The sequence below is a fragment of the Haliotis rufescens genome, unplaced genomic scaffold (assembly GCF_023055435.1).
Source record: "Haliotis rufescens isolate VD_foot unplaced genomic scaffold, xgHalRufe1.0.p SCAF_9, whole genome shotgun sequence".
Classification (NCBI taxonomy): Eukaryota; Metazoa; Mollusca; class Gastropoda; order Lepetellida; family Haliotidae; genus Haliotis; species Haliotis rufescens.
Genome location: NW_025964383.1, coordinates 3324534 through 3337094, shown reverse-complemented (window position 1 = coordinate 3337094; position 12561 = coordinate 3324534). Strand labels below are relative to the sequence as shown.

At 44.0% G+C, this 12561-nt stretch overlaps 1 protein-coding gene across 2 annotated transcripts in view; it reads left to right on the top strand.

The window, feature by feature from the left end:
• The window catches only part of LOC124123232 (protein FORGETTER 1-like), a 490282-nt gene that overhangs the window by 94907 nt on the left and 382814 nt on the right, over positions 1-12561 (top strand). For both annotated transcript variants that reach the window (XM_048391344.1, XM_048391343.1), the window contains one exon: positions 1435-1542. In XM_048391344.1, the coding sequence (XP_048247301.1) occupies positions 1435-1542 (108 nt within the window). The remainder of the gene's footprint in view (positions 1-1434; positions 1543-12561) is intronic.

Sequence of the window (12561 nt, the reverse complement as noted above, 5' to 3'; positions counted from 1 at the left end):
ATGACGTCATTGGGGAGAAATAGACTAGAAATGACATCGTTATTTCTACCAAGATCAGCAAATATGACGGTATTTCTAGTGAACGTATCACGTATTTGACTGATTCTTGATGCATTCTGGTTTTCAAGTCCTCAGGAGAATTTCAGAGGAAATTATCTTGAGTCAGGATTAGAATCCGTGAATAAATGGTTTCCAGAAGAGATTACTGTCAATTACACAGGGAGTTACTAGAGGCAGATCCCTCCGGGTCCCTCTAGTATATTCTGGAAAATATGTAATAGAGGGAGAAGTTTCGTAAGAATTATCGAACAATAGTTATCATTGTTAATAATTCTAAGAATACTACCTCTATTACATCCAAAGTACTCCTACCCACCTCCCCAATTCATCAACCTCTAGTGGTTAGATGTGGGAAAAGAAGTGAGATTCCCACCATTACACACATCATAGCTTGGGTTGCTAAATGTGTGATGGACAGTGAAGAGGACGTCTGTTGAAAATCTGAAAAGTTTAGTTAGTGTGACTGAAGCCAAAATACAGGATTCGTGGCAAAGATGTAATAGAGGTTATAATCTTAGAATTATTAACAAACTATTGTTTGATATTGGTACTTATATGTTACAAATCAAGAAAACTAACATAACTCAAGGTTTATAAAAATGTAGGGTTGGACAACTAATTAGTCAATTCACGAAACCCTGTCATGTTAATTTTCAAATCTCAAATCTGGCTGAATAGGTAACCACTAAACTCGTGAAGTTCACCTTTGTTTGTTTGTTTGTTGTTTAACACCGCACTCAGCAATATTCCAGCTATATTGATGGCGGTCTGTTAATAATCGAGTCTGGACAAGAAAATCCAGTGATTGACATCATGAGCATCGATCCACGCAATACGATGACATGCATCAAACCAAGTCAGCAAGCCTGACCACCCGATCCCGTTAGTCGCCTCTTACAGCAAGCATGGGACACATCTTCAAGTACACACAAATCTTCTACCCATGGATCAGCTCTCAGCCGCTAAACGCATAGGCTGCCTAAATGAGTGTCTTCGTGGTAATGAAACCCGGAATCAATCAAGCACAAACAAAGCAGTGACACTGCTACACAGAATATTCAAAGTCCTTTTGTGGGTGCTTCAGTGACTCGGCCCAAGTACACGGAAATCCGGGTTCTGTAGTAGGAATTGAAAATCCACATCCACAAGAGGCCACCATGACACCAATCTACAACTATGCCAAGTTTCATGCTTTTATGCTGGATACAGACATATAGGTATGGACATTTATGATACCAAAATGTTATAACCGCCCTATGTGTTTCTCTGTATAGGTACAAAGCTAGCAACCTTCATGCTGTCAACACGACTCACTATTTCCCTCAAGATGACTTTGCAAATATAAATTGACTAATTTTCTTATTCTTGTTCCAGGCAATTCGTTTACCAAAAGAATACTACCCTATAACAGACTCTTACCCCAAAGAGGTTATTGAAGGAGGTAGACTCAGCAGCCTGCAACTGGAAGGAATTATACATGCTGTGAGTCATTTGCATGGCATCCATTGTTCTTATATATTTTTACCTTATCCTGCATAACAATGCTTAGTCAAAATGGCTGGAAAACAAACCCGTAATACACCTCACTGTATACATGTAAAGAATACATGACAAATGAATAAACAAACCAATAGTTTAATATCCACAGTAAAGTCAAAGGATAAACACGTTTCACAGGCGACTGCTCACTTCAGCCAAAAAAGAAGAAGAGTGTCATGTGTACTGGCTGGCTGGTGATGACAGGCTGTTTTTCGGGCAAGCAGTTTCAACTTTGTTCTGGACCATGTTATTCTTAAGCGATGATGTTTATAGTCATGTTTTCGCAGGAATAGATGGGAATGCAATATATAATGCAGGACAAGTTTCAAATATAAAATGTATTAGATATTAATAATATCCTGTACTTTAATGAGCAGAGGTTCTGTTCAGTTATTAATTTACTGGTCCACTGGACTGACAGCTCATGAAAGTACTGGTCCAATAAAGATTTTGCTGGTCCTATCAATTAATCTAGCCATATCAGCATCATGGCGATGGGCGCTGTCATGATGCTTTATAATTGCTGATTTCTGCATGTTTATACATCCTTTGTGAAAACATTAAATTTTCCGGCAGTCTCATTAATTCTGCAGTACAAAATATTACCCCTGAGGTTTCAAATATATAAATGTTACATCTCTCCAGTAGGTTCTACCATGATGTCAAGGGCACTTTGAAAATGGTGCTCTCTTACAACGGGTAACTACACAGGGGACAAAGGTCCACTATTATCGAACATTCCAAAAAGGGGGCACAGGTAGAACTTTATAAATGTAACAAATATTACTTAACTTCAACATAACTTATCTACATTTCTAGTAAGATGTTGAATCAACCACTCCATGTACCAAATCTACAGTTCTAATAAGGTGTGGAACCAACCTCTTTATGTACCTAATCTACAGTTCTAATAAGGTGTGGAACCAACTGCTTTATGTACCTAATCCACAGTTCTAATAAGATGTGGAACCAACCTCTTTATGTACCTAATCCACAGTTCAAATAAGGTGTGGAACCAACTGCTTTATGTACCTAATCCACAGTTCTAATAAGATGTGGAACCAACTGCTTTATGTACCTAATCCACAGTTCTAATAAGATGTGGAACCAACTGCTTTATGTACCTAATCTACAGTTCTAATAAGATGTGGAACCAACTGCTTTGTGTACCTAATCTTCAGTTCTAATAAGATGTGGAACCAACTGCTTTATGTACCTAATCCACAGTTCTAATAAGATGTGGAACCAACCTCTTTATGTACCTAATCCACAGTTCTAATAAGGTGTGGAACCAACTGCTTTATGTACCTAATCCACAGTTCTAATAAGGTGTGGAACCAACCTCTTTATGTACCTAATCCACAGTTCTAATAAGGTGTGGAACCAACCTCTTTATGTACCTAATCCACAGTTCTAATAAGGTGTGGAACCAACTGCTTTATGTACCTAATCCACAGTTCTAATAAGATGTGGAACCAACCTCTTTATGTACCTAATCTACAGTTCTAATAAGGTGTGGAACCAACTGCTTTATGTACCTAATCCACAGTTCTAATAAGATGTGGAACCAACCTCTTTATGTACCTAATCTACAGTTCTAATAAGATGTAGAACCAACTGCTTTATGTACCTAATCCGCAGTTCTAATAAGGTGTGGAACCAACCTAGCTCTTTATGTACCTAATCTACAGTTCTAATAAGATGTGGAACCAACTGCTTTATGTACCTAATCCACAGTTCTAATAAGATGTGGAACCAACCTCTTTATGTACCTAATCTACAGTTCTAATAAGGTGTGGAACCAACTGCTTTATGTACCTAATCCACAGTTCTAATAAGATGTGGAACCAACCTCTTTATGTACCTAATCTACAGTTCTAATAAGATGTAGAACCAACCTTTTTATGTACCTAATCTACAGTTCTAATAAGGTGTGGAACCAACCTAGCTTTTTATGTACCTAATCTACAGTTCTAATAAGATGTGGAACCAACTGCTTTATGTACCTAATCCACAGTTCTAATAAGGTGTGGAACCAACTGCTTTATGTACCTTATCCACAGTTCTAATAAGATGTGGAACCAACTGCTTTATGTACCTAATCTACAGTTCTAATAAGATGTGGAACCAACTGCTTTATGTACCTAATCCACAGTTCTAATAAGATGTGGAACGAACTGCTTTATGTACCTAATCTACAGTTCTAATAAGGTGTGGAACCAACCTAGCTCTTTATGTACCTAATCTACAGTTCTAATAAGATGTGGAAGCAACTGCTTTATGTACCTAATCTACAGTTCTAATAAGATGTGGAACCAACTGCTTTATGTACCTAATCCACAGTTCTAATAAGATGTGGAACCAACTGCTTTATGTACCTAATCTACAGTTCTAATAAGATGTGGAACCAACTGCTTTGTGTACCTAATCTTCAGTTCTAATAAGATGTGGAACCAACTGCTTTATGTACCTAATCCACAGTCCTAATAAGATGTGGAACCAACTGCTTTATGTACCTTATCTACAGTTCTAATAAGATGTGGAACCATTTGCTTTGTGTACCTAATCTTCAGTTCTAATAAGATGTGGAACCAACTGCTTTATGTACCTAATCTACAGTTCTAATAAGATGTGGAACCAACCTCTCTATGTACCTAATCCACAGTTCTAATAAGATGTGGAACCAACCTCTTTATGTACCTAATCCACAGTTCTAATAAGATGTGGAACCAACCTCTTTATGTACCTAATCCACAGTTCTAATAAGATGTGGAACCAACCTCTTTATGTACCTAATCTACAGTTCTAATAAGGTGTGGAACCAACTGCTTTATGTACCTAATCTACAGTTGTAATAAGATGTGGAACCAACCTCTTTATGTACCTAATATATAGTTCTAATAAGATGTGGAACCAACTGCTTTATGTACCTAATCCACAGTTCTAATAAGATGTGGAACCAACCTCTTTATGTACCTAATCTACAGTTCTAATAAGATGTAGAACCAACTGCTTTATGTACCTAATCCACAGTTCTAAAAAGATGTGGAACCAACTGCTTTATGTACCTAATGTACAGTTCTAATAAGATGTGGAACCAACCTCTTTATGTACCTAATCTACAGTTCTAATAAGATGTGGAACCAACCTTTTTATGTTCCTAATCCACAGTTCTAATAAGATGTGGAACCAACCTCTTTATGTACCTAATCCACAGTTCTAATAAGATGTGGAACCAACTGCTTTATGTACCTAATCTACAGTTCTAATAAGGTGTGGAACCAACTGCTTTATGTACCTAATCTACAGTTCTAATAAGATGAAGAACCAACTGCTTTATGTACCTAATCCACAGTTCTAATAAGATGTGGAACCAACCTTTTTATGTTCCTAATCCACAGTTCTAATAAGATGTGGAACCAACCTCTTTATGTACCTAATCCACAGTTCTAATAAGATGTGGAACCAACTGCTTTATGTACCTAATCTACAGTTCTAATAAGGTGTGGAACCAACTGCTTTATGTACCTAATCTACAGTTCTAATAAGGTGTGGAACCAACTGCTTTATGTACCTAATCTACAGTTCTAATAAGGTGTGGAACCAACTGCTTTATGTACCTAATCCACAGTTCTAATAAGGTGTGGAACCAACTGCTTTATGTACCTAATCTACAGTTCTAATAAGGTGTGGAACCAACTGCTTTATGTACCTAATCTACAGTTCTAATAAGGTGTTGAACCAACTGCTTTATGTACCTAATCCACAGTTCTAATAAGGTGTGGAACCAACCTCTTTATGTACCTAATCTACAGTTCTAATAAGGTGTGTGGCAATACATTTCGTGCAGAAAACACGATAGAAATCTACAAAGGGAATGTAGTTACATTTTAGAGACAACAGAGAGCTTGGAATTTTGGCGCTTTTCTATATACGACTGTGACGTCATATCTTTTGCTTCACAATGAGCGATATGATATCATAATGGTGACCTGTGATGTAGAGTGAAAGTCTTACAAAGCTTTCTTTGTTTTCTTTAGGGATGCCCATCTCATGTTAGGTAACCAAGTTGCCGCGCTTTCAATGCCAGTCATATGTTTGAGTGAAGTATTACGGTGTAAACAAACTGCTTGAGTATATACAGCGCCATATTTTGTTCGGAGATTCCGTAAATCAGATCGATAACCCACTCAAAACACTGGACTCAACCCATGCCGCTTCACTCAGTATATTTGCTAACACCAAAGAGTTCGCGTTTTATTTAGTCATGATAGAATGGAGATAAACATACTGGGTTTTCAATGTAGAGCTAGGTTACCTGTCGATTTAACCGCGCTAAATTTAACATTTGAAACCTCACGCTGCGCATTCGATTCCAAATTCAATTTAGCGCGTTTAAATCGACATGCAACCTAGCTCTACATTGAAAACACAGTATGTTATCTCCAAAGTGTCAAACCATACCTACATTGTTTTCTCTGATGCATGATGCAAGTACATGTGATCTCGTCTTCTTAACATTCACTTACTTCATAAGTGCAGGCGCTAGTCCTGCACCATGACTGTGGAATATATTTATTCTATGAAAAAAAAATAATAATCTAGAAACTCATACAAAAGCAACTCTAGCCAGCTCTAGCTAGCTCTATTCCACATAGGGAATATCTGTTGCGCTTCTGTCCTAATGACCATGAGTATTAGTATTACATGTGTTCTTAAATGTAAAGACGTCGTAAATGCCACTGGTTAACGCTGCTGATGAAGGAGTAAATATTACTCTGAAATATTGTGTTCCTCATAATAAAGTTGCCATCCACAAATTCTCTTCCTTACATGTATGTATGATCCATGTATCTGGTTTCTACTTCGTTTTAAGGAAAGTTATTCCGTTTTCAGTCTAAGACCCCAATAACAGAATCATAAGCTTCCTAAGCACATCAAGCCAAAATGTATTTTCATATATTTAATCCTGAATGCTAAATGAAACAGAGACTGTGATGGCCACTGTTAATACTCAGCATTCAGGCATTTACGGACGAACGCAAGTCCTTTGTGTGTATGAATCAGATGAACCGAGGACCAAAATCGGGGTGAATCTAAGAAAACACAATCAGTGTATACAGGCACCACTGGGAATTGCGTTCTCATACACTACTCCCCATTCCGAAGACTATTGATAACTGATACAAATGAGTTACACACATTAGCGAACATAAACATTTGTCAATGAATTTCTTATTGATTAATATAGAATAGGTGATGCATCCTTGCGGAAAAAAATACAGTCTTTAAGAACATATCCATGTAAAGCTTTGTACTGTTATGGACCTAGCACCTACACCTGTCTAAATATAACAAGAGCAACAGGCTTAATATAGCTCCAGGTTAGATTGACATACATCCGATATACATGGGGAAGTAACGCTCGACAGCATTTCTGAAGTGTACATGCAATGTACCAATATGGCGCCACTTTTGCGGCACTATCGCGGCACTATCACGGCACTATCACGGCACTTTTGTGCCACTTACGCGAAATTTTGCACCATTAGCTCGCAACTTTCATGGCATTTTCTAGCCACTTTCGCGGTAATATTGCGCCACTTTCAAGTCACTTTCGCGATACTTTCATGGCACTATCACGAATGTATCGCGAAATAGTTTCACGATACAGGAGAAGTGACTTTTGAAATGTAGTGTACCTTGTGTAACTTAATTCATGACATAACTTAAGTGTGTGGTCACGTATGTTTAGGTTACAAAAAGAGATGAGGCTCGAAAACGTGATGTGGGGATACATGAAACTGTAAAAAGTATCCTGTCTTGTAATTCGTATTCACGAATCACTGAAGACCAGCAGCAAATTGGTCATGTTTTAGTCTGTTTTCAGTCGTACAAATGGGTATCTCTCATACCCTCACGTCTAGTCGCACATTTAGAGGAAGCCAGAAGCTGGAATGTAAACATTAAACTTGTTTCCGTCCGGTTGCGCACGCACCTCCCTATGACATGTTACAAAAATCTCTCAGCGCGCCTCTGCGCTGGTCGCTCGAGAAAGTCTTTCGCGGTAGACTGCTAGTTTGTATTCTACTAGTACTTATCGCTTATCTACAGTTGTTCTAATAAAGTCATAATATGTCTTACCTGTAGACTCCTGGAATGTTATCCTTGGTAATCCATTGTTTGTGTTCAACGCGTGTTTCGCTGTTTGACAGTGATTCTACACGTGGCAATATGTCGGGCATTTGTGCCTCGTGTCAACGAAAACTGTCTAAAGTAGACCCTCACAAGTATTGTCCTTCCTGCATCATTAAGGACGGGTTTTCAACGTATTCGTGGAATAAACGTTGTAAAAAATGTGAGAACTTGTCTTCAATAAACTTTAACTTGTATCTTCGTGCGTTGGCGAAGCAGGCCGCTGACCAGCGCTACAAGCGGATATGGTCATCGGTTGGATCCTTGGACTCTGCACCCTCCGCATCAGGCCCTGGGGTTGGCGAGTCGACCACACCTCAGAAATCAGTTGAAAAAGACCCGCCTCAGTCAACTTCAGCTTTCGACACGTGACCGTTCGCCTGCTGATGATACTACCCGCACGACTGGTCTTCGTCATTCGGTTGATCGAGAGCGTCACTCAGCCTCCCCCGTTACGACGGGACCGGCTGGTGACGAGGACCATGAGGGGACTACGGTCCCCAGTCGGTCCGCATCTCGTTCTACCAACGACGATAGGGACGTCGTGCGGGACGACAGTGGACACAGAAGTCGTTCCCGTTCAAGTCGGGACGACAGGATGAGTGCCTCGTCGTGAGACAGTACACGACACGAGGGCGTTCATCGTCATCGTGGTCGTCGAATGTACGATTCGGATACACCGCAGTCTCTTCAGTTTTTCTCCTCCCGATGTCTTCAGAGCCATGGCTCACGATATGGACCAGAACTTTGGCTCTGCTCTGCCTGGGCAGAGCTTCTGCAAGACGCCTGGTCGATCTCGTTTCCCGATCTATGGCATGCCGTTTTCGTCACCCATGACTAGGGATTTGGACTGGGGGCTGCTCTTCAAGAGACCAGCACCCTCCACATTTGGAATCCATGGGCACTGCTGTTCGTCACCAGCTGCAAACGCTTGCTATGCTGTCGACAGCGATCAAGGCCCTCTCAGTGTACTTTGAGGTGAAAGAACCCCAGGACGAGGACGACAGGACGGTGCCATCGGTCCTCACCTGTATGCAACGGTGGATCTAGGACGTCCTCGCCCAGTCCCGATATGTATCGGGCCAGATTACTACGGCGCGTCGCCATGGTTACATCGACTGCACTGACCTACCTGATCGTCATGGCAGGTCACTCTTACGGGCCCCGTGGACATCGCAACAGTTGTTCGACAGTCGTACCAACGACGTTCTGGACAAGTACTCCAGGGAAGCCGAGCGTGACATCATCATTTCGGCTTCACCCAACCTGTCCAGACGGCCACCGGTTTCGAACGCCCCACGACGATGTTACCGAAACGAGCATGTGCAAGGGGCTTTCCGTAGGGACGTGCCTCGACAGCCGTCCCGCAAGGGAGGTTCCGACAGGAAAGGTTGCCAGGTCTCCTTTTCCAAGTTTCCCATAGGGGGAAAGTACCAGCGGGGGAGGAAGTGAGGTCCCTTCCCCCGCCGTCGCCGTGGTTGGAGTCTCCCCCGGTGACACTACCTTTAGACGAGCTACCGGTAGGGGGGCGACTTCGTCACTATGCCCACAAGTGGGTTTTCCTCAACGCAACATACCTCCAACCACCTGACACATTCAACTTGACATCCCTCAGCTCTCTGCGTCGGATGATATTACCGAACGACTTCCTCGTCTCGTTAGACCTTCAGGACGCGTATCTACATGTACCAATAGCTTCCGAGTTCCAGAAGTACCTCCGATTCGAATGCCAAGGTATTCATTACCAGTGGGCGGCCCTCCCGATTGGAATTTCTACGGCCCCGTGCTTTTTCACACGGATCATGAAGACGGTCGTAGAATGGCTCCATCGGCAGGCGATCAGGGTCGCCTTCTACCTAGACGTCGGGCTCCAAGCTCACCAGTTTACAGTAGCCCTTCAAGGTGAGTTGGCGACCACCCTGAGTCTACTACGGTACCTCGGGTGGATCGTCAACTTTCAAAAGTCGGACTTGGTACCACCTCGGGTTCTACAGTACATAAGGATACGCTTCCAGACGGGAGTCAATCTGGTCCAGGTACCTCAAGACCGTTGGGACAAGATTGTCAGCAGCGTTCCGTGACGTCTACATGCCTCGTTGTCGGTGCACACGTGACAGGAAGTCCTCGGTCTGTTGACATCGGCCCAAGACTTGACCCGTCGAGTTCGTCTTCAACTTCGTCCACTGCAGAGATTGCTGTACCCCCACCTGGAGTTTCCCAATCTCCTGGTTCCACTTCCGGCGCAGCTACGTTGTCATTTGGAGTGGTGGCTCCAGCCGTCGAACGTTTGCGAGGGCGTCTTTATGAGCGAGCCTCCGTTCATACTACACCTATTCATAGACGCGTCATTGGAAGGCTGGGGAGCGCACTTCGGGGACGACCAAGCGGCCGGGCGGTGGTCGCCAGTAGAAAAGGTCCTCCACATCAACTACCTCGAGATGGAAGCAGTGATTCGGGCGGTCGAGTTTTGGAAACTTCGACTCCGTCGGAAACGGCTGATGATACAGTCGGACAACTCCACAGTCGTCCTCTGCGTCAACAAACAGGGAACAACTCAGTCGGCGGCCCTTCTGGACCGGACATTCAGGTTCTTCGCCCTCGTCGACGACTTGGACATGGGGGTACGCGCCCGTCACATCCCGGGGGCCAAGAATGTGATTGCCGACGCCCTGTCGAGACCATCGAGGCCGTCTCCCACGGAGTGGATGATCCATCCGACAGTCTTTCATCTGCTGACAGATCGACTCTGGTTGCCCCAAGTAGATCTCTTTGCTGCCCCGTACAACAACCGCCTCCCTCGATTCGTGTCGCCGGTTCCAGACCCATGGGCATGGGACCACGACGCTCTAGCGATATCGTGGGGGGTCTAGACGCTTACGCGTTTCCACCAACGGTGCTGTTACCATCGCAACTGGTGAAAGTTCGTCAAACGGCCAACCTACGTCTGCTTTTGGTCGCGCCTTATTGGCCGGCCAGAACATGGTTCCCGGAACTTCTTCAGATCATCGTTCAACCACCGTTCCCGTTGCCAGATCGAGACGACCTCCTTCTTCATCCTCACACCGACGACTTGCATCCGGGGATAAAGAACTTCCAGCTTCACGCCTGGGTTTGCTTAAGACCTCGTTAATGAAGAAAGGCTATTCGGCTAAAGCGGCACATCGAGTTACGACTCGTAAGCTGTAAGATGACAAGTGGACCACTTTCTCCATTTTCGCCAGGTCTCATGGCTTCAACCCGGCGATAGCGACCCCACCACAGGTGGCGGAGTTCCTAGTCTCTCTCCGGTCATCTCGGTGTCTGAAAGGGTCGACGATCTCGACATATCTGGCAGCTTTGGCTTCAGTAGTGCCGTCTCCTACGGGCGACAAGCTCACTACCGTACCGGAGTTGCAGAAGATTCTACGTGCCTTCATGGTTGAAGATCAGTCACGTAAATTCCGACCGCCGGCCTAGGACCTCGATGTGGTTCTGCGCATCCTGTCTAGTCAGGCTTACGAGCCTCTCGATCAGGTCGCGTTCGACTTATTGTCTCAGAAAACGTTTTTTCCTTCTCTCGCTGGCTACGGCTGCGAGAATTACGGAAATACATGCCATTGACGTCGGTCGGATTACGTTCGATCAGCGTAACCATGGCAACGATAACTACGATGGGGATCGTAGTACTTCTACAGTTAGAGATCGTAGCTCTCGTCCCCACGGGGACGTGCGACGTTCTCGCAGGGAGAATTAGGGGGTTCAGCGTCGTAGTGAAGATAGTGACAGAACGACGACCTCGTCTCACTTTCATATCGACCCGGCTTTGATAGCCCAGATCACGGCGGCGGTCCTCGCCTCGACGGCGTCAACCAAGAAGGATACGACTACGTCAGGGGTCCATGGCCCGTCAACTATTCTACGATGGGGATCGTAGTACTTCTACGGTTAGAGATCGTAGCCCTCGTCCCCACGGGGACGTGCGACGTTCTCGCAGGGAGAGTTTGGGGGTTCAGCGTCGTAGTGAAGATAGTGACAGAACGACGACCTCTTCTCACTTTCATATCGATCCGGCTTTGATAGCCCAGACACGGCGGCGGTCCTCGCCTCGACGGCGTCGACCAAGAAGGATACGACTACGTCAGGGGTCCATGGCCCGTCAACTAGTACAGCAGCTCCTTCATCTACGCCTCCACACTCGACGTCGACGATGGATTGTGACGTCCATCTTGGTCTCCGATGGGATTTTTTAGCGAAAAATTAACTTCCTGGCCCAGATCCTAGAATGTTCAACATTCCTTCCTTGTCTGCCATTATGGGCCCTCGTGATCAAGCTGATCTCACCTTGTGCCTAGTTCGTGCATTTCGTATTTACCTGCAGCGTTCTGAACAGCGACGACAACATTTTCGACGGCTGTTCATACCGCTCTCAACCAATGCAAAGAAAGAGATTACACGTAATACTCTCTCATTTTGGTTGAGAGCGGTAATTCTCAGAGCTTACGAGGCGCAAGGACTCGCACCTCCCACCTCCTCTCATCCGCACGAAGTTCGAGCCATCGCTTCAACATTAGCACTCCACAGTAATTGTTCGCTACAAGCTATTATGGAGGGCTGCTTTTGGAGATCTACTTCAGTGTTTGCTTCGCATTATCTTAGAGATATCTCCACAGAAGATGTTGAAGGACTCAAACAGTTTGGTCCACTCGTGGTGGCACAACAGATCTCTCAGAAAAGACAGTGAATTTGTGTTTTATTCACTTTGGAGTTTTTGCTCGACACTTCGTGACA